This window comes from Salvelinus fontinalis, chromosome 30 (assembly GCF_029448725.1).
Source record: "Salvelinus fontinalis isolate EN_2023a chromosome 30, ASM2944872v1, whole genome shotgun sequence".
In the NCBI taxonomy this organism is placed as follows: domain Eukaryota; kingdom Metazoa; phylum Chordata; class Actinopteri; order Salmoniformes; family Salmonidae; genus Salvelinus; species Salvelinus fontinalis.
The window spans coordinates 21114322-21138573 of record NC_074694.1 but is presented as its reverse complement, the minus strand read 5'-3'; the positions used below and the strand labels follow the sequence as shown (position 1 = coordinate 21138573).

At 44.5% G+C, this 24252-nt stretch overlaps 2 protein-coding genes across 3 annotated transcripts in view; both read left to right on the top strand.

Annotated features, from left to right (window-relative positions):
• Window positions 1-16155, top strand: part of LOC129828793 (protein kinase C epsilon type-like) — a 150508-nt gene extending 134353 nt beyond the window's left edge. Inside the window, exons 12-15 of the mRNA XM_055890003.1 lie at window positions 1343-1481; window positions 4683-4871; window positions 5964-6110; window positions 12396-16155. Coding sequence (XP_055745978.1) covers window positions 1343-1481; window positions 4683-4871; window positions 5964-6110; window positions 12396-12545 — 625 coding nt within the window. The 3' untranslated portion in view covers window positions 12546-16155. The remainder of the gene's footprint in view (window positions 1-1342; window positions 1482-4682; window positions 4872-5963; window positions 6111-12395) is intronic.
• Window positions 16156-21870: 5715 nt separating this feature from the next.
• Window positions 21871-24252, top strand: part of epas1b (endothelial PAS domain protein 1b) — a 59575-nt gene continuing 57193 nt past the window's right edge. Inside the window, exon 1 of one of the 2 annotated variants that reach the window (XM_055890002.1) lies at window positions 21871-22331. In XM_055890002.1, the coding sequence (XP_055745977.1) occupies window positions 22306-22331 (26 nt within the window). In that variant the 5' untranslated portion in view covers window positions 21871-22305. The remainder of the gene's footprint in view (window positions 22332-24252) is intronic. The other variant, XM_055890001.1, reaches the window with a different exon arrangement.

The window sequence follows — 24252 nt, the reverse complement described above, 5'->3', positions numbered from 1 at the left end:
ATCAAACCCTGACCTGACTGGTTTCATGCCACTCCCTGGCATCTTTCATCAGAGACCTCTTATCTTCTCCTGTTCCTCCCCTCCTGCCATTTCCAACAGCACCCTCCATCTCTCGCTCACTGCCCTCGATAAAGGAGAGGAGCGATGGCGAGACACACGACTCTGTGTCTGTGGAACAGTGTGTGTGTGTGTTTGTGTGCATACTGTACGTGTGAGCCAAGAGTAGCCTCCATAGTGCAGATAGCACCTCATAGTGCTCTTGGCCTCCATACTGGGAAAGTCCTTTGGCATTGTGTCTGTTCACTGAGTAGGAACACTGAGAGTATATTTGGCATTGTGTCTGTTCACTGAGTAGGAACACTGAGAGTATATTTGGCATTGTGTCTGTTCACTGAGTAAGAACACGGAGAGTATATTTGGCATTGTGTCTATTCACTGAGTAGGAACACTGAGAGTATATTTGGCATTGTGTCTTTTTGCAGAGTAAGAACACTGAGAGTATATTTGGCATTGTGTCTTTTTGCTAAGTAAGAACACTGAGAGTATATTTGGCACTGTGTCTGTTCAATGAGTAGGAACACTGAGAGTATATTTGGCATTGTGTATTTTTGCAGAGTAAGAACACAGAGTATATTTGGCATTGTGTCTGTTCACTGAGTAGGAACACTGAGAGTATATTTGGCATTTTGTCTTTTTGCTGAGTAAGAACATTGAGAGTATATTTGGCATTGTGTCTTTTTGCTGAGTGAGAACACTGAGAGTATATTTGGCACTGTGTCTGTTCAATGAGTAGGAACACTGAGAGTATATTTGGCATTGTGTCTGTTCACTGAGTAGGAACACTGAGAGTATATTTGGCACTGTGTCTGTTCACTGAGTAAGAACACTGAGAGTATATTTGGCATTGTGTCTGTTCACTGAGTAGGAACACTGAGAGTATATTTGGCATTTTGTCTTTTTGCTGAGTAAGAACACTGAGAGTATATTTGGCATTGTGTATTTTTGCTGAGTAAGAACACTGAGAGTATATTTGGCACTGTGTCTGTTCACTGAGTAAGAACACTGAGAGTATATTTGGCATTGCAGTGTTTCCCCTATCATTTTTTTCAGCAGTGATGGCAGAGTTTTTAAAAATGCATTATTTTCACCTAACTCTACCACCCCCCCCTATTTTGTGCTAGAGTGGCAGATCTATACATCTCCAATAAATGTGATGACACAGTGACTTTTTATTTATTTTTGTCTCATTTGTCTCTATGACAGATTAAGACTCTTCTATCTCTGACCTCTGTAACTGCTTCACTCTGACTTCTCAGACCTCATTTTGTCTCTGTCTCTCCAGAGATCTGAAATTGGATAACATCCTGCTGGATGCACATGGCCACTGTAAGCTGGCTGACTTTGGCATGTGTAAGGAGGGGATTCTCAACGGAGTCACCACCACCACCTTCTGCGGGACCCCTGACTACATCGCTCCTGAGGTAAACCTCAACCCTCCCTCTACTCACTACACTCTACCCACTAGCCTTCACCCTCTACCCTCCACCCTCTACCCTTCATCCTCTACCCACTACCCTTCATCCTGTACCCACTACCCTCCATCCACTACCCTTCATCCTCTACCCACTACCCTCCATCCACTACCCTTCATCCTGTACCCACTACCCTCCATCCACTACCCTTCATCCTGTACCCACTACCCTCCATCCACTACCCTTCATCCTCTACCCACTACCCTCCATCCACTACCCTTCATCCTGTACCCACTACCCTCCATCCACTACCCTTCATCCTCTACCCACTACCCTCCATCCACTACCCTTCATCCTGTACCCACTACCCTCCATCCACTACCCTTCATCCTCTACCCACTACCCTCCATCCTCTACCCTCTACCCTTCATCCTCTACCCACTACCCTCCACCCTCTACCCTTCATCCTCTACCCACTACCCTCCATCCACTACCCTTCATCCTCTACCCACTACCCTCCATCCACTACCCTTCATCTTCTACCCACTACCCTTCATCTTCTACCCTCTACCCTTCATCCTCTACCCACTACCCTCCATCCACTACCCTTCACCCTCTACCCTCCACCCTCTACCCTTCATCCTCTACCCACTACCCTTCATCCTGTACCCACTACCCTCCATCCACTACCCTTCATCCTCTACCCACTACCCTCTACTAACTACCCTTCATTCTTTACTCTCTAACCACTACCTTCCACCCTCTACCCTCTACAGACTGACAGTAAACCACCCATTCATCTGGGACAGTCTGACAGTAAACCACCCATTCATCTGGGACAGTCTGTCAGTAAACCACCCATTCATCTGGGACAGTCTGTCAGTAAACCGCCCATTCATCTGGGACAGTCTGTCAGTAAACCACCCATTCATCTGGGACAGTCTGTCAGTAAACCACCCATTCATCTGGGACAGTCTGTCAGTAAACCGCCCATTCATCTGGGACAGTCTGTCAGTAAACCGCCCATTCATCTGGGACAGTCTGACAGTACTCAACCACCCATTAATCTGGGACAGTCTGTCAGTAAACCACCCATTCATCTGGGACAGTCTGACAGTAAACCACCCATTCATCTGGGACAGTCTGTCAGTAAACCACCCATTCATCTGGGACAGTCTGTCAGTAAACCGCCCATTCATCTGGGACAGTCTGACAGTACTCAACCACCCATTAATCTGGGACAGTCTGTCAGTAAATCACCCATTCATCTGGGACAGTCTGACAGTAAACCACCCATTCATCTGGGACAGTCTGACAGTAAACCACCCATTCATCTGGGACAGTCTGTCAGTAAACCACCCATTCATCTGGGACAGTCTGTCAGTAAACCGCCCATTCATCTGGGACAGTCTGTCAGTAAACCACCCATTCATCTGGGACAGTCTGTCAGTAAACCACCCATTCATCTGGGACAGTCTGTCAGTAAACCGCCCATTCATCTGGGACAGTCTGTCAGTAAACCGCCCATTCATCTGGGACAGTCTGACAGTACTCAACCACCCATTAATCTGGGACAGTCTGTCAGTAAACCACCCATTCATCTGGGACAGTCTGACAGTAAACCACCCATTCATCTGGGACAGTCTGTCAGTAAACCACCCATTCATCTGGGACAGTCTGTCAGTAAACCTCCCATTCATCTGGGACAGTCTGACAGTACTCAACCACCCATTAATCTGGGACAGTCTGTCAGTAAATCACCCATTCATCTGGGACAGTCTGACAGTAAACCACCCATTCATCTGGGACAGTCTGTCAGTAAACCACCCATTCATCTGGGACAGTCTGACAGTAAACCACCCATTCATCTGGGACAGTCTGTCAGTAAACCACCCATTCATCTGGGACAGTCTGTCAGTAAACCACCCATTCATCTGGGACAGTCTGACAGTAAACCACCCATTCATCTAGGATTGTCTGACAGTAAACCACCCACTCACTTATCTGGGACAGTCTGACAGTAGTCAACCATCGATTCATCTGGGACAGTCTGACAGTAGTCAACCACCGATTCATCTGGGACAGTCTGACAGTACTCAACCACCGATTCATCTGGGACAGTCTGACAGTAGTCAACCACCGATTCATCTGGGACAGTCTGACAGTAGTCAACCGCCAATTCATCTGGGACAGTCTGACAGTACTGAACCACCGATTCATCTGGGACAGTCTGGCAGTAGTCAACCACCGATTCATCTGGGACAGTCTGACAGTAGTCAACCACCGATTCATCTGGGACAGTCTGACAGTAGTCAACCACCGATTCATCTGGGACAGTCTGACAGTAGTCAACCACCGATTCATCTGGGACAGTCTGACAGTAGTCAACCACCGATTCATCTGGGACAGTCTGACAGTAGTCAACCACCGATTCATCTGGGACAGTCTGACAGTAGTCAACCATCAATTCCATAAGTTATTCTCTCAAATGCTGTACTCTTTCATTGACTCCACTCTTTACCCTCTAGTCTGCTTCTCTCTCACCGTTTCATTAAGAAAAAGCTCACTCAATAAATTACTCACTCAATCACTCTATAAATTACTCACTCAATCACTCAATAAATTACTCAATAAATAAATAAATTACTCAATCAATCACTAATTTACTCAATCAATCAATAAATTACTAAATCAATCACTAAATTACTCAATCAATACATTACTCAATCAATCACTAAATTACTCAATCAATAAATTACTCAATCAATCAATACATTACTCAATCAATCACTAAATTTCTCAATCAATCACTAATTTACTCAATCAATAAATTACTAAATCAATCACTAAATTACTCAATCAATCAATACATTACTCAATCAATCACTAAATCACTCACTCAATCAATAAATTACTCACTCAATCAATAAATTACTCAATCACTAAATTAATCAATCAATAAATTACTCAATCACTCAATCAATCACTCAATCAATCAAACTCATGTACTCATTTGTTCTACTCATTCTCTCATTATATCATCCCTAATGAGCTGGTGTCACAAGTATTCTGTTCCCCTTTACTACCATATAAATCCTGCTGTAGTGTAGCTGGTGTTAGTGTTTCCTGTGCCCCTGTGATTTTTTAGATCCTAAAAGAGCTTTTTTATGAGATGGTGTTACATTGTTTCCTGTCCACCTGTGTGTTTAGATCCTACAGGAGCTAGAATATGGCCCCTCTGTGGACTGGTGGGCTCTGGGGGTGCTTATGTACGAGATGATGGCGGGCCAGCCCCCCTTCGAGGCTGACAATGAGGATGACCTGTTTGAGTCCATTCTCCACGATGATGTCCTCTACCCAGTGTGGCTAAGCAAGGAGGCCGTCTCCATCCTGAAAGCGGTCAGTAACCTACAGTATACCTCCCTGTCCTAGTCTGCCTGTATCTCTAACCATCCTTCTTTGCTCTCCTTTTTATCCCCTCTTTCTTCATATCTTTCCCACTCCTTATTTCACTTATTCTTTATCAGCCCCCCTTTCCTCCCCACACCTTACCTTATTGTCGTCTCCTCCTCTTCCTCCTCCTGCTGTCTCTTTCTCTCTCTCTGCCTGTCTCTGGTGAGGTAGTAAAGTGGTGTTCAGTGATTAGCAGAGCAAGGATGAGCAGCGCTGTGTGGAGTTAGTTCAGAGAACCAGACTGGCTGTGCAGTGCTGTGTGGGCTGGGGAGAGAGGCCTGGGAGACGTTGCACTTCATGTGGGAAAAGAACAGCGTGTTTGTGTTCTCTGGTGGTTTCGGGGCTTGTGTAATCGCACAATCGGGGAGGCAGGGGTGGACCGCCCCAGCATTCAGAGGGTCCTCCTCTTCCAAGAACGCGGCCGGCTTTCTGTGTGTGTGCGGGGGGGGGGGGGGGGTAATATTTGTTAGTGTCCTGTGCTTGTGTGTGGATGTGAATTACGTGCTTTTTCATTTGTGTCCTGTTTGCTGGTGTGTATGAACATTGTGTAATTCTATATTTGTGTTTTAGTGTTGCAGGATATTCCTGTGAGTGTGTTAGTTTGTGTGTGTGTCCCAAGTTCCTGTGTGATCTTTTTTCCATCACAAGTCATGCGTTTACTTTGGCCGTCCCCTGCCTGTTTGCAAAGCCTTGTGGGAAAGCAGGCGTGCTTGCCTTGGACCGGCACGTGTCACTCTGTGATCAGTCTCACTGGTACTTTGGTCACGTTACCCGGCCCAGAGGTTCTAATGGTCATATCTGACCACTAGATTCTTCAAATGACCACTGGTCTCTTAACGATGACCACAGAGCAGATCACTAAGACCACTCTGCACCACTTGACTGTCTGAACCCCTCACTCTTGCTCTTTCACCTCTATTTCTCTCTTCCTAACATTCACATCCTTGCCCCATGTTGCTAAGGGGGCCAAGAGGATTAAGTCAAGTACCTTTATTTCCCTTCCCCCTTTACCCATCTGCCTGTTTCCCTGTCCTGTAGTTCATGACGAAGAGTCCAAACAAGCGTCTGGGCTGTGTGATCACCCAGGGCTTGGAGGAAGCCATCAAGGTTCATCCCTTCTTCAAGGAGATCGACTGGGTTTTGCTGGAGCAGAAGAGGGTCAAGCCACCCTTCAAACCTCGCATTGTGAGTTAGCACTTATAGCTCAGACCATGTAGGGTGAAGTTGGCTGTAAACGCTGATCTTGGGTCAGTTTAGCATTTTAAGGTTAGGATTGGAGGAGGGGAAGCTGATTCTAGATCTGCACCTAGGGTTAACTTCACCATGGAGTGTGTCTGAACTCTTAGGGAACATACTGTACTGTATGTTTTAGGGCCCTTACTGTTCCTCCCTCACCATTATTAACCTCTAACCTTCAACATGGAAATAAGTCGTAGACTTGTATGTGTTTATCCTCGATTATGCTTATTCAAGTGTATACTTAAGCAATAACGCACAAGGGGGTGTCGTATAGGGCCAATATACCACGGCTAAGGGCTGTTCTTAAGCACGACGCAAAGCGGAGTGCCTGCATACAGCCCTTAGCCATGGTATACCTGCCATATACCACAAACTCCCGACCGAGGTGCCTTATTGCTATTATAAACTGGTTACCAACGTAATTAGAGCAGTAAAATACATGTTTTGTCATGCCCATGGTATGATTGCTATTGATGTCTTATTTTTGTTTACAATTCTATACATTTTGCTTTCAATTGTTTGGTTTTTGATTTCAACATCCATTATTTCACCTGTCCTCAAAAATGTATTGTTTACATTCTCAACTTAATTTTTCATGTTCACAATTTATTTTATTTTGAATTCAATACATATGGCGTGAAATTGACCCCATATAGGATCTTAATTTAATCACCTTGTTGCAGCAGAACTTTACTGCAATGCAGGACATTTTTTACTTGTAGTGTATTTGAGGTTTAAAAGGCTTCTGAAGTTTGTAATTTCCACTTTGAAATTTCAGACTTGAATTACGCTTAAGATGTTGTTGTTTATTATCCCTACAAAAATGTCTATTAATTATAATCCACACAATATTTCTGTTAAGGCTGTGTAAGGGAGGCGAAGTCAGGTGCAGGAGAGCAGAGTAGAGTAAACAGGCGCACTTTTATTCCGGTCAAAAAATAGGCACAACATGACATCTAAGTGCCCAAAAAACACGGAACATGAATAGAAAAGTATAGCGCATGAACATACACCATTAACAATAAACAATTACACACAAAGACATGGAGGGGAATAGAGGACTAAATACATGCAGTGTGATTATGGAATGAAAACCAGGTGTGTATGAAACAAGACAAAACAAATGGATATATGAGAAATGGAGCGGCGATGGCTAGAAAGCCGGTGACGTCAATCGCCGAACACCGCCCGAACAAGGAGAGGAGCCGACTTCAGCGGAAGTCGTGACAGTGCCCCCCTCTTGACGCGCGGCTACAGCGGCGGTGAAACTCCCGCAGCAGTTCGGGGTCCAGAACATCCGTGACCGGAACCCAGCACCTCTCCTCCAGACCGTACCCCTCCCACTCCACGAGGTACTGAAGACCCCCTGCCCGACGCCTCAAATCCAGGATGGAGCGAACGGAGTATGCCGGGGCCCCCTCGATGTCCAGAGGGGGAGGAGGGACCTCCCGCACCTCAGATTCCTGGAGCGGACCAGCCACCACCGGCCTGAGGAGAGACACATGGAATGAGGGGTTAATACAGTAATGAGGGGTTAATACGTTCACCCTCCTCAGGACTTTGAATGGCCCCACAAACTGTGGACACAGCTCCCGGCAGGGCAGGCGGAGGGGCAGGTTTCGGGTCGAGAGCCAGACCCGGTCCCCCGGTGCGAACACCGGCGTCTCACTGCGGTGACGGTCCGCGCTGGTCTTTTGGCGAAGCGCGGCTTGCTGGAGGTGAACATGGGCGGCCTCCCATGTCTCCTCCGCGCGCCTGAACCAGTCGTCCACCGCAGGAGCCTCGGTCTGACCCTGGTGCCATGGCGCCAGAACCGGCTGGTACCCCAATACGCACTGTAAGGGGGAGAGGTTAGTGGAAGAGTGGCGAAGCAAGTTCTGTGCCATCTCGGCCCAGGGCACGAACGCCGCCCACTCCCCCGGCCAGGACCGCAGAAACCTGCCCACATCCTGGTTGACTCTCTCTACCTGCCCGTTACTCTCGGGGTGAAAACCCGAGGCAAGGCTGATCGAGACCCCCAGACGTTCCATGAACGCCTTCCAGACTCTCGACGTGAACTGGGGACCCCGATCAGACACTATATCCTCAGGCACCCTGTAGTGCCGGAAGACGTGCGTAAACAGGGATTCCGCATTCTGTAGGGCCGTAGGAAGACCAGGCAGAGGGAGGAGACGACAGGACTTAGAGAAACGATCCACAACGACCAGGATCGTAGTGTTTCCCTGTGAAAGAGGTAGATCGGTTAAAAAATCCACAGACAAGTGTGACCAAGGTCGTTGTGGAAAGGGTAAGGGGTGTAGCTTACCTCTGGGCAGGTGTCTCGGAGCCTTACACTGGGCACACACCGAGCAGGAGGAAACATAAACCCTCACGTCCTTAGCTAAGGTGGGCCACCAGTACTTCCCAGTCAGACAGCGCACCGTCCGACCAATCCCCGGATGACCAGAGGAGGGTGACGTGTGGGCCCAATAGATCAACTGGTCACGGACAGCAGACGGAACGTACATACGTCCGAAAGGACACTGGAGTGGAGCGAGTTCTGTACGCAACGCCTGCTCAATGTCCGCGTCCAACTCCCACACGACTGGCGCTACCAGGCAAGAGGCCGGGAGTATGGGAGTCTGATCCATGGGCCGCTCCTCTGTGTCATACAGCCGGGACAGTGCGTCTGCTTTCGTATTCTGGGAACCTGGTCTGTCGGACAGGGTAAACACAAAACGGGTAAAGAACATAGCCCACCTTGCCTGATGAGGATTCAGTCTCCTCGCTGCCCGGATGTACTCCAGGTTGCGGTGGTCAGTCCAGATGAGAAAAGGGTGTTTAGCCCCCTCAAGCCAATGTCTCCATGCCTTCAACGCTTTAACCACAGCCAATAGCTCCCGGTACCCCACATCATAGTTACGCTCCGCTGGGAGCTGAGAGCTGTGAGAGCATGGCTCCTATCCCAGCCTCGGACGCGTCCACCTCCACTATGAACGCCAAAGAAGTATTCGGATGGGCCAGCACGGGAGCCGAAGTAAACAGAGCCCTTAGCTGCCCAAAAGCCCCGTCCGCCTCAGCCGACCACTGCAACCTTACCGGCCCCCCCTTCAGCAGTGAGGTTATGGGAGCAGCCACCTGGCCAAAACCCCGGATAAATCTCCGGTAGTAATTGGCAGACCCTAAAAATCGCTGCACTTCCTTTACCGTGGTGGGAGTCGGCCAATTACGCACGGCTGCAATGCGGTCACTCTCCATCTCCACCCCTGATGTGGAAATGTGATACCCTAGTAAGGAGACGGCCTGCTGAAAGAACAGGAATTTCTCGGCCCTGACATACAGGTCATGCTCCAACAGTCGTCCAAGTACCTTGCGTACCAAGAACACATGCTCGGCGCGTGTAACGGAGTATATCAGAATGTCATCGATATACACCACTACACCCTGCCCGTGCAGGTCCCTGAAAATCTCGTCTACAAAGGATTGTAAAACTGATAGAGCATTCATCAACCCGTAAGGCATGACTAAGTACTCATAATTCCCTGAGGTGGTACTAAACGCTGTCTTCCACTCGTCTCCCTCCCGGATACGCACCAGGTTATACGCACTCCTGAGATCCAGTTTCGTGAAGAAGCGCGCCCCATGCATTGACTCAATCGCCGTGGCGATAAGAGGTAGCAGGTAACTACACCTCACCGTGATTTGATTGAGACCTCTATAGTCAATGCACGGGCGTAGACCTCCCTCCTTCTTCTTCACAAAAAAGAAACTCAAGGAGGCGGGTGAAGTGGAGGACCGAATGTACCCCTGACGCAGGGATTCAGAGACATTTGTCTCCATAGCCACCGTCTCCGCTTGCGACAGGGGATACACATGACTCCTGGGAAGCGCAGCGTCGGCCAGGAGATTTCTCGCACAATCCCCCCGTCGATGAGGTGGTAATTGAGTCGCCTTCTTTTTACATTCTGGGGGGGGATGTGCACGGTGGAGACCTGGTCTGGACTTTCCAACGTGGTAGCACCAACAGAAACCCCTACACACCTCCCCGAGCACTCTCGCGACCACCCAGTGAGAGCCCTCTGTTGCCAGGAAATAGTGGGGTTATGATGAGCTAACCAGGAAAGGCATAGTACCACGGGAAACGCAGGACGGTCAATGAGGAAGAGACTGATTTTCTCCTCGTGACCCACCTGCGTCTCCATGGCCAGGGAGATGGTGGCTTCCATGATTAGCCCGGAGCCTAATGGTCGACTATCCAGAGCGTGAACCGGGAAAGGTCTAACTTCAGGAATAATGGGGATCCCTAAACTAAGGTCTAACTAAGGGCTAACGCTCTGTCGATAAAATTCCCAGCTGCGCCTGAATAGACGAGCGCCTTATGCTGGGAATGCAGGGGGAAATCAGGGAAACAAACAGGTGGTCAACAGATGACTCTGGATGAGTGTGGTGCAGACTCACCTGGGGTGACGCCAGAGTGCCCTGCCTGTTACCTCGACTCCCAGAGGAACCGACACGGCACCAACTGTTAGTGTGCCCTCTGCGCCCACATATGGTGCACGTGATGGTTCCTCCTCCAGTCTCCCTACGCGCAGCCCCTCCCAACTCCATGGGCACCGGAGCAGGGGTGCTGGAAGATGGCACCGACAGAGCCCCCTCTGGACATCCGCGGGTGACCAGCAGGTTATCCAACCGAATAGACAAATTCACCAGTTGGTCAAAGGAGATGGTGGCATCCCTGCAGGCCAGCTCACATCGGACGTCCTCGCGCAGGCTGCACCAATAGTGGTCGATGAGGGCCCTGTCGTTGCAGCCTGCTCCGGCGGCCAAGGTCCGGAATTACAAGGCAAATTCCTGGGCGCTCCTCGTCCCCTGCCTCAAATGGAAGAGCCGTTCTCCCGCCGCTCTCCCTTCGGGCAGATGGTCGAAGACGGCCCGGGTGATCTCCTCAAAGTGGTCCAACGCCGCGTCATCTTCTCCCCACACGGCGTTTGCCCACTCCAGAGCTCCCCCTGAGAGGCATGAGACGAGGGCAGACACTCTCCCTTCCCAAGGGATCTGGGTGCACAGTGGCCAGGTAAAGGTCCAGTTGTAATAGGAATCCCTGGCACTGTGTGGCCGTCCCATAATACTCCCTGGGAAGGGAGAGACGTATCCCACTGGGACTGGCTCCGGATGGGACGGGTAGAGGCAACCCCGGTTGCGCTGATCAAGGCACTGGAGAGACTTCCTATCTCTCCCAGTGGTCCATAGTCTGGACAACGCAATCCATCATGGCACCAAGATGTTGTAACATAGCCGAATGTTCCTGGACGCGCTCCTCGACTCCTCTAACCGGGGTACCTGCTCCTGCTGACTCCATAGTAGGTGTGTAATTCTGTAAAGGCTGTGTAAGGGAGGCGAAGTCAGGTGCAGGAGAGCAGAGTAGAGTAAACAGGCGCACTTTTATTCCGGTCACAAAATAGGCACAACATGACATCTAAGTGCCCAAAAAACACGGAACATGAATACAAAAGTATAGCGTGTGAACATACACCATTAACAATAAACAATTACACACAAAGACATGGAGGGGAATAGAGGACTAAATACATAGTGTGATTATGGAATGAAAACCAGGTGTGTATGAAACAAGACAAAACAAATGGATATATGAGAAATGGAGCGGCGAACAAGGAGAGTGACGTCGATCGCAGGTAACGTCAATCGCCGAACGCCGCCCAACAAGGAGAGGAGCCGACTTCGGCGGAAGTGGTGACAAATTCACATTTCCTGTGGCTGCAGGAATATTTTCCTGCTGTAGAAAACTGACTTAAGTTACGATCCTACATCTGTATCTAAGCATCAGTATTTCTTTGTGTGTATAGTTTAAAGATAGAGAGCTGCGGAATGGGCTGGGTATGAGGTGGTAGGAAATGCCTGAAGGGGTGTGAGGGGAAGGGTCCGTCCTGTTCCCATGTACACAGAGAGGGGGCGACGAGCACCTCAACATCACACAACGGGAATGAGAGAACTGGGGGCATGAAAGAGAGGTTCTGTGATTATTCCATCCATGTCTATTATATCAATCAGCCTTGTTTTATAATGACTTTATCAGGGAAACACAAACAACAGTCAATCCATGTGTGACACTAATTCACTAGTAATAACACTATGACTGTCTTTAGAAATGTTTTCAGAGATCTAATTTGGCAGTCATCATCCTGTTTTTCCTTACTATCCCTCCTGTTTCCCTTCCTTCCTGCTCCTGTACAGAAAACCAAAAGGGACGTGAACAACTTTGACCAGGACTTCACTCGCGAGGAGCCTGTCCTCACCCCTGTAGAAGACGCCATTATTAAGCAGATCAACCAAGACGAGTTCAAGGGTTTCTCCTACTTCGGAGGGGAGGAGACTCTGTCCTAAGGCCTGCACACACACACACACACACAGATGCTGTCCGCCTCATCTTTGTGTTTATGCACGCACACCAACACACACACATGCATGTATAGACACACATACATGTATATGCAGAAACACTGACATACACACTCGCATTCACGAACACACATACATACATATATTCTCACATACAGACATCCAGAAATATACTGTACAATACACACAGAGTAAATTATTACATTCACACACTCATACAACACTCCGGCCATTAGGGCCTCTGAATAGTAACAACTCCAAAACATAAACCTGATCATCTACAGCGCTGTACCAGTATATTTTTCTGTCTGTCCATCAGTGCATGTTTTCTATGTTAAAAACCAATGTAATTTGAGAGTAGGTCATATAGGAAGCCCATCTGCTTTATTATCAAGTTCCTATTGGCTGGTCCAGATCACTCCTGATCCAATCAGAGCGGTAAAAAAAATAACTCATTGTGGTGGGTGGCCAATGGATTGGCCTCCTGAGACTGAATATAGCCTGGCCCTTGGCCTGGGCTGATAACAGTGATGAAAGCTCCTCACAGTCCTGCCCCAGATTATGTCACAAGGCCCTTTCCAGTGGACTATGAAATGAACAGGGAATGTTTGTGTGACGGTGTCAACTTTATGTGTATATAAGGATTAAAAGGTCAGGGGTTATGTGTGCTTTGGGCAGGGGTCTTGTTCGACATGGTCTTCGTACGATAGGTCATACTTTCAACTGTTTCGTCAAATATCCTAGTTCCTCAGTGAGTATATGACACTGAAACAATGATATTATTATATTAATCTGTAATTTCTCAAGCTGTCCTTTAAGTCTCTCGATGTACTAGAATCTGCTCCTCCTCTTTTCGTGTTTGAATGCGAAAAACCAAATCCTTAGAACCAATGATTGTATTTAAAAAAGCTAAAAAAACGATTGGTTCACAGTATCAATAAAAAAGAGAAGCCTGTAACTATTGATACTGTTTCAAAGTTTCCTCAAGATCAAAACGACGCCAGAATTAGAATGAGTCCATGTATAGTACATCAAATGCCTTTTGTGTGTAACTGCGAACCAGTTATGTATTGTAGATATGCCCACAGTGTTATGGTAGTCTAGATTCATATATTCCAAATGAATGCCATGGGTTTCAATGTGGAAGAATGTGCTTGTGTGCATGAGTGATCGTGGGGATACACCTGAATGTATCGCATCTGTTTGCGTGCACGTGTGTGTGTCAGTTAGTATACTGCACGTATGTTAGTTTGTGCGAGTCTGTTTTTGCGTGTGCGATATAGGCAGTGGGTTCATGAGAATGGCCCTTTTGAAGCTTTTACATTTCATTTGGTCAGTTTTATTTCATTGTGTGTTTTATTTCATTATGTCTGATTTGTCGTGATTTTACTGGATTGTCTTGTTGTTCAGAGTTTGAAATCCTGGATTTCCCTGCTATGCAACAAGACTTACAATCATGTCGGTGAAGGCATCACCAGATAGCCGTGTCTTTCCCTCTGTACAGACCACGTATATAGAAGCCTGTGGACTTCTTGGAGAAATAGAGGTATCATCCTTTGCATGGTCATGCATATGATATTATTGTGTATTATTAGAATATGAAAAAGTTACAGTGTCCATGTGCAATATTCTGTGTATGTTTCTGTCTGTTTTTGCTTTCCTTTTCTTTCTTGCCGGGTGTCGTCACTGTTCTTCCCTTCGCTGACTCTTTGCTATTGCGGTCTGTTTGGTTTTTACAGTATATGCAAGGCGGTTTTCATTTGCCTGTCCTCAACTCAGTTGATAGCCATGTCTATGTGCTTCCTTCAGAATGCTCCATCAAACCACCTCACCACCCCTTTCCCTGCCCTCTCTCCTTAACTCTCTTTGAAAAGGTCGACATTTCCTATAGCATATCTCTTTAAAACATCAATGTAACCAAAGGTAGCAGAGCTATTGGATTAATTCATTTTATGGAAACCGTTGACCTTCTTAATGCACTTATGTCTAATAACTATCTGGCCAATACATGGTTTATTGTAGGCCTACACCAAATCAAGGTAAAGTCCAATCTACTGTCAAATTCAATCAGTAGACCACAAAAATAACCATGTTACTTTGTTTCAATACTACAAGTACTACATTCCATTTTGGAGTAGAAACTTTAAAGTAACGTTTGAAATTTGGAGTCATAATAGTAGGACTATTTGCAATTGAAGAGGCAGGGGTGGCACTGTGGTAGTGAAAGTAGCAATACTGTAGAAGTAGCCGTAGCATTTGTTATTGTAGTAGTAGTTTTAGTAGTAGTAGTTTAAGTAGTGTAGATGTAGTATTATTAGTAGCATGTATAATAGTGCTAGCTCCACTAGCAGTAGCAGTTATGGTATGGGGAGCAGGAGTAACTGTAGCAACAGTGGGAGTAACAGTAGTAATAGTGGACAGTATCATGGCATCAACTGTCAAATCAATACTGATCAAGCAGTATTTTAAAGGCTTTAAACATGCCTCTCATACTAGATCCTGAAAATGCTTAACGCCTCCCCAACACACACACCACTGCATGTAGGCCTTTCATACACCTAAAGCACCCATGCATTTGACACGTAGGCACCTGTGTCAATGAATCACATGATCCCCCTCTGTTACCCAGTTAGTGCATAGCAACATGAGAACCGTGTTAAAGGATCTGAAGGTGAAGAGGACATTTGACAGACTTCACCATTCAGGCTGGCACAATGCTGTTTCCTTATGCCAGTTTTTTAGGATTTAACCATTACAGTACTTGTCTCCCCTCGTATAGCTCATATCTACACTCTTGTCTCTCTGTCTGTATCATGTCCTTTAATTTCATTTACCTGTCTCTTTGGTTTACAGTCTCTGTGTTTTGTCTGTGCTTCTTGATTTTAGGCCTCTTATGTTTGTGTTTTGTAAGATGGCGGATCCCTGTCCTACTCCGACCCATAAGGACGGTGGCCCTAGAGGTCCAAAATCCTCCATGCCAAATGCTAACTCCAATTTTCCATCCTCCTTCTTTTATTTTGACTTTTTAAACTGTTTGTAATAGGAAGAAGAAGAAAACAGCACATTGGAAACCCATTTGGTCTGTTGTAAAGTCATTGAAGCAGTAACGCTCAATAAGTATAATATACTGTACATGGCTGGAGAAGTACCTCTTAAATTGTGTGTAAAAATATGTCTGGCTGAGTATTATGTATTTTTTTTTTACATACAGTAGAATAAAACATACAGACATATGCATTATATTACTGTATGTACCTCTATACATTTAGGATTGGTTTTCCGGACCCAAATTACGCCTACTTCTGGACTAAAAAGCATGTTCAATAAAGAATATCTGGTGAAATTGCTTTTTAAACCAGGACAAGGCTTATTTCTGGGTCTGGGAAACTGGATTTAATTTTCGGTTTCTGTATTGTGAAGCTTTATATGTACAATTTGTCACCTGACTGATGTTTTATTTTGAATTCCTTTGCCATTTATTAGTGTTATGTCATTGTAAGCATTTTGCTGTGTGCCAAATGTACTGTATTCTAAAGGATGTGAATGTGTATTGTTTGTTTTTGGAACCTATTAAATATGATGATGTCAAAACAAATAGTGGGTTTGCTTGTTTAAGGGGTAATTTAAGGGGTAACTCTTTAAGGGGTAACTCTTTAAGGGGTAACTCTTTAAGGGGTAACTCTTTTGCAAGGGAGCCCTGCATACATACAGTAAATCAATATTTAAATTTAAATCAATATTTACTGTATGTATGCAGGGCTCCCTTGCAAAAGAGACCTTGGTTCCAATGGGACTCCCTGCTAAAATATATATATTTTTAAAAGCTCTCTATGCAACACTGTTTATATTGCCAGGGTTGAATGCATATAGAGTACTGTCCAGTGTCCATAACTGACCACTGTTGGAATGTACTCTGAGATATGCACCGCTAAAATGGTACCACGATGTGCCATTAATCATTGACTGATGTTCCACATTTGGGTATTCTTCCCTTTCAAAGCAAACATTGCATTCCCTGCTAGTGTCATGGAAACTGATAAAATATCGAGACAATATCTAGAGGGAAAAAACAACAGAAGATACCTATTATCACACATTATGGACTATAAACACCAGTGTTAGACTACTGGGCCATAACTTTGACATTGCTGTTATTGTTATCAATGACAATGTACAGCAACTGTTAAAGTCAAACACAGTTCAGCTACTCGATTAGGGCTCTATCTCTGATCGATGTCTCACAGGTGATAATTCATCCATTATCACCATAGCTACATTATTCATAATCACCCTATGAGGGTACAGATATACACTATATATACAAAAGTATTTGGACACCCCTTCAAATTAGTGGATTTGGCTATTTCAGCTACATGTATAAAATCGAGCACACAGCCATTCAATCTCCATACACAAACATTGGCAGTAGAATTGCCCTACTGAAGAGCTCAGTGACTTTCAACGTGGCACTGTTATAGGATGCCACCTTTCCAACAAGTCAGTTCATCAACTTTCTGCCCTGTTAGAGCTGCCCCTGTAAAGTGCTCTTATTGTGAAGTGGAAACATCTAGGAGCAACAACGGCTCAGCCACAAAGTGGTAGGCCACACAAGCTCATAGATCGGGATCGCTGAGTGCTGAAGCTGGTAGCGCGTAAAAATTGTCTGTCCTCAGTTGCAACACTCACTACCAAGTTGCAAACTGCCTCTGGAAGCAACTTCAGCACAAGAACTGTTCGTCGGGAGCTTCGTGAAATGGGTTTCCATGGCCAAGCAGCCACACACAATCCTAAATTCACCATGCGCAATGCCAAGCGTAGGCTGGAGTGATGTAAAGTTTGCTGCCATTGGACTCTGCAGCAGTGGAAACGTGTTCTTTGGAGTGATGAATCATGCTTCACCATCTGGCAGTCTGACGGATGAGTCTGGGTTTGGGGGATGCCAGGAGAACACTACCTGCCTCAATACAAAGTGCCAACTGTAAAGTTTGGTGGAAGAGTATTCATTGTCTGGGGCTGTTTTTCATGGTTTGGGTTAGGCCCCTTAGTTCCAGTGAAGGGAAATCAACGCTACAGCATACAATCACATTATAGAGGATTCTGTGCTTTCAACTTTCCTGTTTCAGCATGACAATACCCCCGTGCACAAAGCGAGGTCCATACAGAAATGGTCGAGATCAGTGTGGAAGAACTTGACTGGCCTGCTCAGAGCCCTGACTTCAACCCCATTGAACACCATTGGGATGAATTGGAATGCCGACTGCGAGCCAGGCCTAATCGCCCAACATCAGTGGCCGACCTCACTAATGCTCTTGTGGCCGAATGGAGTACCTGCAGCAATGTTCCAACATCTAGTGGAAAGCCTTCCTAGAAGAGTGGGGCTGTTATAGCAGCAAAGGGGGACCAACTCCATATTCATGCTCATGATTTTGGAATGAGATGTTCCGCGAGCAGGTGTCCACATACCTTTGGTCATGTAGTGTAGGTCACTACAATGCTATTTACAGTTCAGTTGATGTGTGTCGAACCCATTGAACACGTTGACAGCCTCCTCTCCCCCTCACAATGGAGAGGATAAGAGTGCCTTTTAAGCAGTTATATTCTGATCATAATTATACTATCCCATAATCATAGTATTATAATCATATCCCCTAATTGGGACAAGAAAATATTTATTTCAATTACAAATTCACAGTAGTTTGAGCCCCTGACAGGCCTATGCCGAAACACGTCAGAGTTTTAAAATCTTATTCCATTGAACATGCCATAAAAATCCAGCCATTGAAGAGTCCCTTGGTCCTCCTTGTTTTTTGATTACCACTTACCCCCTTCACCAAAGAGCACCTTCTATCTACAAAGATCTACTGTTTTATATGCTAGCACCACTTCCCTTCCTTTCTGCATGATTCATGAAATACAGTATTTGAGAAGGATGGCAGCTTGTATATTAGTTACTATGGGTCACTTTGACCCAGTTGGATCTAACTCAACAGATTACTTACAGTCAGTGAACCTTCAGTTTACTTGTTTAATCCTTGAGATTAATAATATTTATCACAAAGCTGTTTACAAGGGCAGTGCGATTCTGATCTTTTATTCACTAATTGTTATTTTGACCAATCAGATCAGCTCTTTGCCAATAATTGGGCAAAAGATCAGGATTAAACTGCCTGTGTAAACCCAGCCTTGTTTTAATAATTGTAAACACACATGCTCAGTGCGGTTAATCCACCAATAATTAAACACTTTAAGGGAAAATGATGTGAGTTTCTTAGTAATGTTTATGTCAGAATGTCAGATTCACTGCAGCCCATCCAATCCATTCATTTGGCCAAAGAGGAGAAGATGCAGAACATATTGCATTTAATAAGTGACCTTAAGATCATGTGAAATTTCCAAAATGTGAAATAAATGTGACAAGATGTGTCTGGAGTTTGATAAACGTCATTGGCACTTGGATTGGAACCAGTGCTATGGACAGAAAACATGAAAATAAAGCTCTTTGGCCATGCATACCAGTGGTGGGTTTGTTGTTGAAAAACAGAAGCATATCTTTGCAGAAAAGTATCTCATACTTACGGTAAAATATGGTGGTGGATCTTCAATGTTATGGGGCTATTTTGCTTCCACTGGTCCTGGGCTCCTTTTTAAGGTCAATGGCATCATGAAATTTACCAAGTACCAGGACATTTTAGCCAAAAACCTGGTTACCTCTGCCAGGGGGCTGAAACTTGGCTGCAAGTGAATCTTCCAGCAAGACAATAACCCCAAGCACTAATAAAAATCCACAAAGAAATGGTTAATTGACAACAAAATCAACTTGCAATGGCCATCTCAGTCTCCGGACTTAAACCCCATTGAAAAGCTGTGGTTTGAATAGAAGAGGGCAGTGCATAAGAGCAGACGAAGGAGATCAAGGATCTGGAAAGATTTTGTATGGAGGAGTGGTCTCAGCTCCCTCCCAATGTGTTCTCCAATCTCATGAAACATTTTAGAAAAATGCTCAGTGTCATTATCCTCACAAGGGGAGGGTGCTGGAGTATTGAAGAGGGGTGCCAATAATTTTGACCCGTCTTTTTTTACATTTCATTTATTAGTTTTTAAACAAAAAATCTTACTCTGAGCAATTGTAATAGTATAAAATATAATTCCCCCTTTTTTTGCATAAAATATAGCTCAGGATTTGTATTATTTATTTGATAAAGTATTTTTTGATTATCTTTATTAAAGGTGTCAATAATTATGGACTTGACTGTATATCACATGTGAAATGTCAACAACAAAAAAATTGTGAAACGTCTTCTTCAACATTTTAGAATGGCTAAACAAGCAACAGTTATCTGAGGATAGACTAAAACTGTTATTTCTTCAGAAAAAGGCATTTTTAGTAGATCCATCTTTAAAGATAGCAAAGACTCATGGGAACTCTGAATGTCCCAATTGGCTGGCATGAATGATAGGCGTGTGTTTTTCTGTTGCCATCACCATACAAGCACATGAACAGATGAATGGTTGGGATGGTTGACATACTTATCTGCTCAATGCAAGGCCATAAATTAAGCTACCTACAGTTGAATTCGGAAGTTTACATACACCTTAGCCAAATATATTTAAACTCAGTTTTTCACAATTCCTGACATTTAATCCTAGTACAAATTCCCTGTCTTAAGTCAGAAAGGATCACCACTTTATTTTAAGAATGTGAAATGTCAGAATAATAGCAGAGAGAATTATTTATTTCAGCTTTTATTTATTTCATCACATTCTCAGTGGGTCAGAAGTTTACATACACTCAATTAGTATTTGGTAACATTGCCTTTAAATTGTTTAACTTGGGTCAAACGTTTCAGGTAACCTTCCACAAGCTTCCCACAATAAGTTGGGTGAATTTTTGCCCATTCCTCCTGACAGAGCTGGTGTAACAGAGTCAGGTTTGTAGGCCTCCTTGCTCGCACACGCTATTTCAGTTCTGCCCACAAATTTTCTATAGAATTGAGGTCAGGGCTTTGTGATGGCCACTCCAATACCTTGACTTTGTTGTACTTAAGCCATTTTGCCACAACTTTGGAAGTATGCTTGGGGTCATTGTCCATTTGGAAGAACCATTTGCGACCAAGCTTTAACTTCCTGACTGATGTCTTGAGATGTTGCTTTAATATATCCACATAATTTTCCTGCCATCTATTTTGTGAAGTGCACCAGTCCCTCCTGCAGCAAAGCACACCCACAACATGATGCTGCCACCCCCGTGCTTCACGGTTGGGATGGTGTTCTTCTGCTTGCAAGCCTCCCCCTTTTCCATCCAAACACAACAATGGTCATTATGGCCAAACAGTTCTATTTTTGTTTCATCAGACCAGAGGATATTTCTCCAAAAGGTACGATCTTTGTCCCCATGTGCAGTTGCAAACTGTAGTCTTGCTGAGTGGCCTTTCAAGTTATGTCGATACAGGACTCATTTTACTGTGGATATAGATATTTTTGTACCTGCTTCCTCCAGCATCTTCACAAGGTCTTTTGCTGTTGTTCTGGGATTGATTTGCACTTTTCGCACCAAAGTACGTTAATTTCTAGGAGACAGAACGCGTCTCCTTCCTGAGCAGTATGACGGCTGCGTGGTCCCATGGTGCTTATACTTGCGTACTATTGTTTGTACAGATGAACGTGGTACCTTCAGGCATTTGGAATTTGCTCCCAAGGATGAACCAGACTTTTCTTCTGAGGTCTTTGCTGATTTCTTTTGATTTTCCCATGATGTCAAGCAAAGAGGCACTGAGTTTGAAGGTACATCCACAGGTACACCTCCAATTGACTCAAATGATGTCAATTAGTCTACCGGAAGCTTCTAGAGCCATTACATAATTTTCTGGAATTTTCCAAGCTGTTTAAAGGCACAGTCAACTTAGTGAATGTAAACTTCTGACCCACTGGAATTGTGATACAGTGATAAAGTGAAATAATCTGTCTGTAAACAATTGTTAGAAAAATTACTTGTGTCATGCACAAAGTAGATGTCCTACCCGACTTGCCAAAACTATAGTTTGTTAACAAGAAATTTGTGGAGTGGTTAAAAAACTAGTTTTAAAATGACTCCAACCTAAGTGTATGTAAACTTCCGACTTCAACTGTACTTACACAACATACAAGGGGAAGTCAACTCAAAGGTGTAGGCTACCGTATGTAGGTTGAGTACGGTTACCGTATGTAGGCCTACAGAGACTCTGAACGACAGCATAAAACGACGAAACCATCAGGGTAGTGGGTGGGGATATTTAAGGCGGTTCTACACAGCATTTTCACCAATCACTGCGGTCAGATTGACGCGTGAGCGGCTGTCAACGGGCCAGCTGAGCGCAGAAGAGTGAACAACGAACTGGGCTAGAAGTTCAGTAGACCAGCACAACCAACGCAACGAAGGAAACTTTGACAGCGGACCCTATTTTATCCAACTTCTAAAGCATTTGTAGGCTAAAGGTTGTGGATTGTAGGCCTACCTTTAGTAAATCGGTGAATAGGCTGTACAATCCTTGGCAGTGTTCTGAGACTGTACAGCTGCCTACTGCTTCTGAAAGACAACTTGCATCTGAAATGGACTGTGCGTAAAGAGCAAAGAAATTACATAATCTCGATTTGATTTTCAATCATTTTCATTTTGTATGTTATCTTTTACTTGAAAATTGTTGCGTAAGTGGACTGATTCGGACTTTCGGGGAAATTCCATTTGTCACTGAACTTTGCAAAAGAAAACATGACGGCTGATAAGGACAAGAAAAGGTAAAGTAGATTTGTTTTAGATTTATTGTTTGGCCTATTTGTTCTTAGATGTATACATTTTATAAGAAATTATCATGTTAAACCCACAATCAACACGTTAAATGTAGGCCTTGTAAGCGATTTTCCTCGCAATCTATGAGTGACATTTCCCCGAAATTTTGCAGCTCGGGGGACCTGTTGCTCTTTAATAAAAAGCTCGCTGTGCTTTATAGGGTATATTATTAGAATAAAATGTTCCTTATAGAACTAAAAAGGGTTCTATCACTTGCTACATATATGGAACCACAAAATGTTCTATATATAGAACCATTTATAGGGTTCTTTGATCGCAACCGTAGAGGTTATTCTTCACTGAACCAAAATGGTTCTATATAGAACCTTGCATGGTGCCATTTATTAATTGTACTAAAATTAAATAGTAATATTTTGAGCTGAGAATATAATTTAGTAAACAATTAAATAATGCTCAAAAGAATACCAGCATAGTTTTTAGAATTGATTGTCATTATTTGCAAACATAGTTTGGAAATATGCACTGATGGCCAGGGAGGAATCTCTGTGGTTGAATGATGGGCCAGGTTAACACTGCCTGACTTCTTTACAACACAATAGTAAGACCCGGCGCCAAGATAAAGTTACTAAAGTGGCTCTTCAAATCGCCGAGATTGCAACATTTTGGGGGGTTCTTGCATTGGAATGATTTGGAATTCTGCTTATATCACGCTATACCACAATGAACATATAGTTAAAATGCAGAGACTCCAGGATCATGGAGTGCTTTTGAAGTGACAGGTTGGCACGAAATCTGTAGCCCATCTCTGCTGCGCTGTATCAACGTAAAATACTGGCCTTCTAGCAGTGGTACGGACAAAGATTCAGGCAGGCAGATAAAGGTGCAAATGAGTGTCGGATTTATTTACACAGCGCTGGTGTTTCAAATATGACGGTGATATTTACAAATGTATGTACAAAGTTCTGACTTCAAAATGTCAGCACTCAAAAGAAAAAGCCTGTTTTAACCAGCATTCAGGAAAAACCTGTTTTAACCAATAAAGCACATGTGGGGTCTACAAGGCTCAGATACAGACTCCTCTTGAGTTACCCAAAAGTGAACTAACTAGAACATCCCCTAAGGGAATGAAATACATTTAGCCGCACCTATTCTTGGCGAGCAGGCCAGGTATATCTATAGATAGCTAAAGCGCGCGCGTGCACACAACATTAAACATGACAGAGAAACCAGACACATGTTCTCCAATCAAAGACAATGAATAAATTGACAGTAAACTGTTAAGTGCAATTAAATAAACCACACGTTATTTATCCACAAGTGTTGCGCAGTTTGTGAGCTCTCCAAACAACCTTTCCACTTGGAGAATGAGAATGGTATGAATGTATATTGTATTTAATGAATTGTCAACATTTTCATAACCAAACATTCAAAATAAATAGGGGAATATGCTGTGATTAACAGTAACTTCACTGATGAATATATATTTCGTGGTGCATTGATAAACATTGACAAACAACTGGAACGCTGATACAAATATCCCGCAGGAATTGGCAGAAGTCAGTGCGCAATAGTGGAGAGAGACATGTCTACAGCATGTCTTTACCACACACCTGGTCTCCACATTTTAAATGAAACTCAAGTCACGTTCCTAACACATAAGCAGTAACCTTAATTAACATTGTCAGGAGATGTTCCCTTCATCTGAAGACATTATGGTTCAGTATTTCTAACCACCCCCCTTAAACGCACACACTCCCTAAACGAATGGACATGTGACAGCCACACAATGGCACATTCCAAACAAGCACTGGGTACATGATACATATTGACCAACATGGTACGTCCATTTAGTGAATGTAGATTGGGGGAGCAAATAAAGGAACATCATAGATGTTGCCCTTTGCTTAG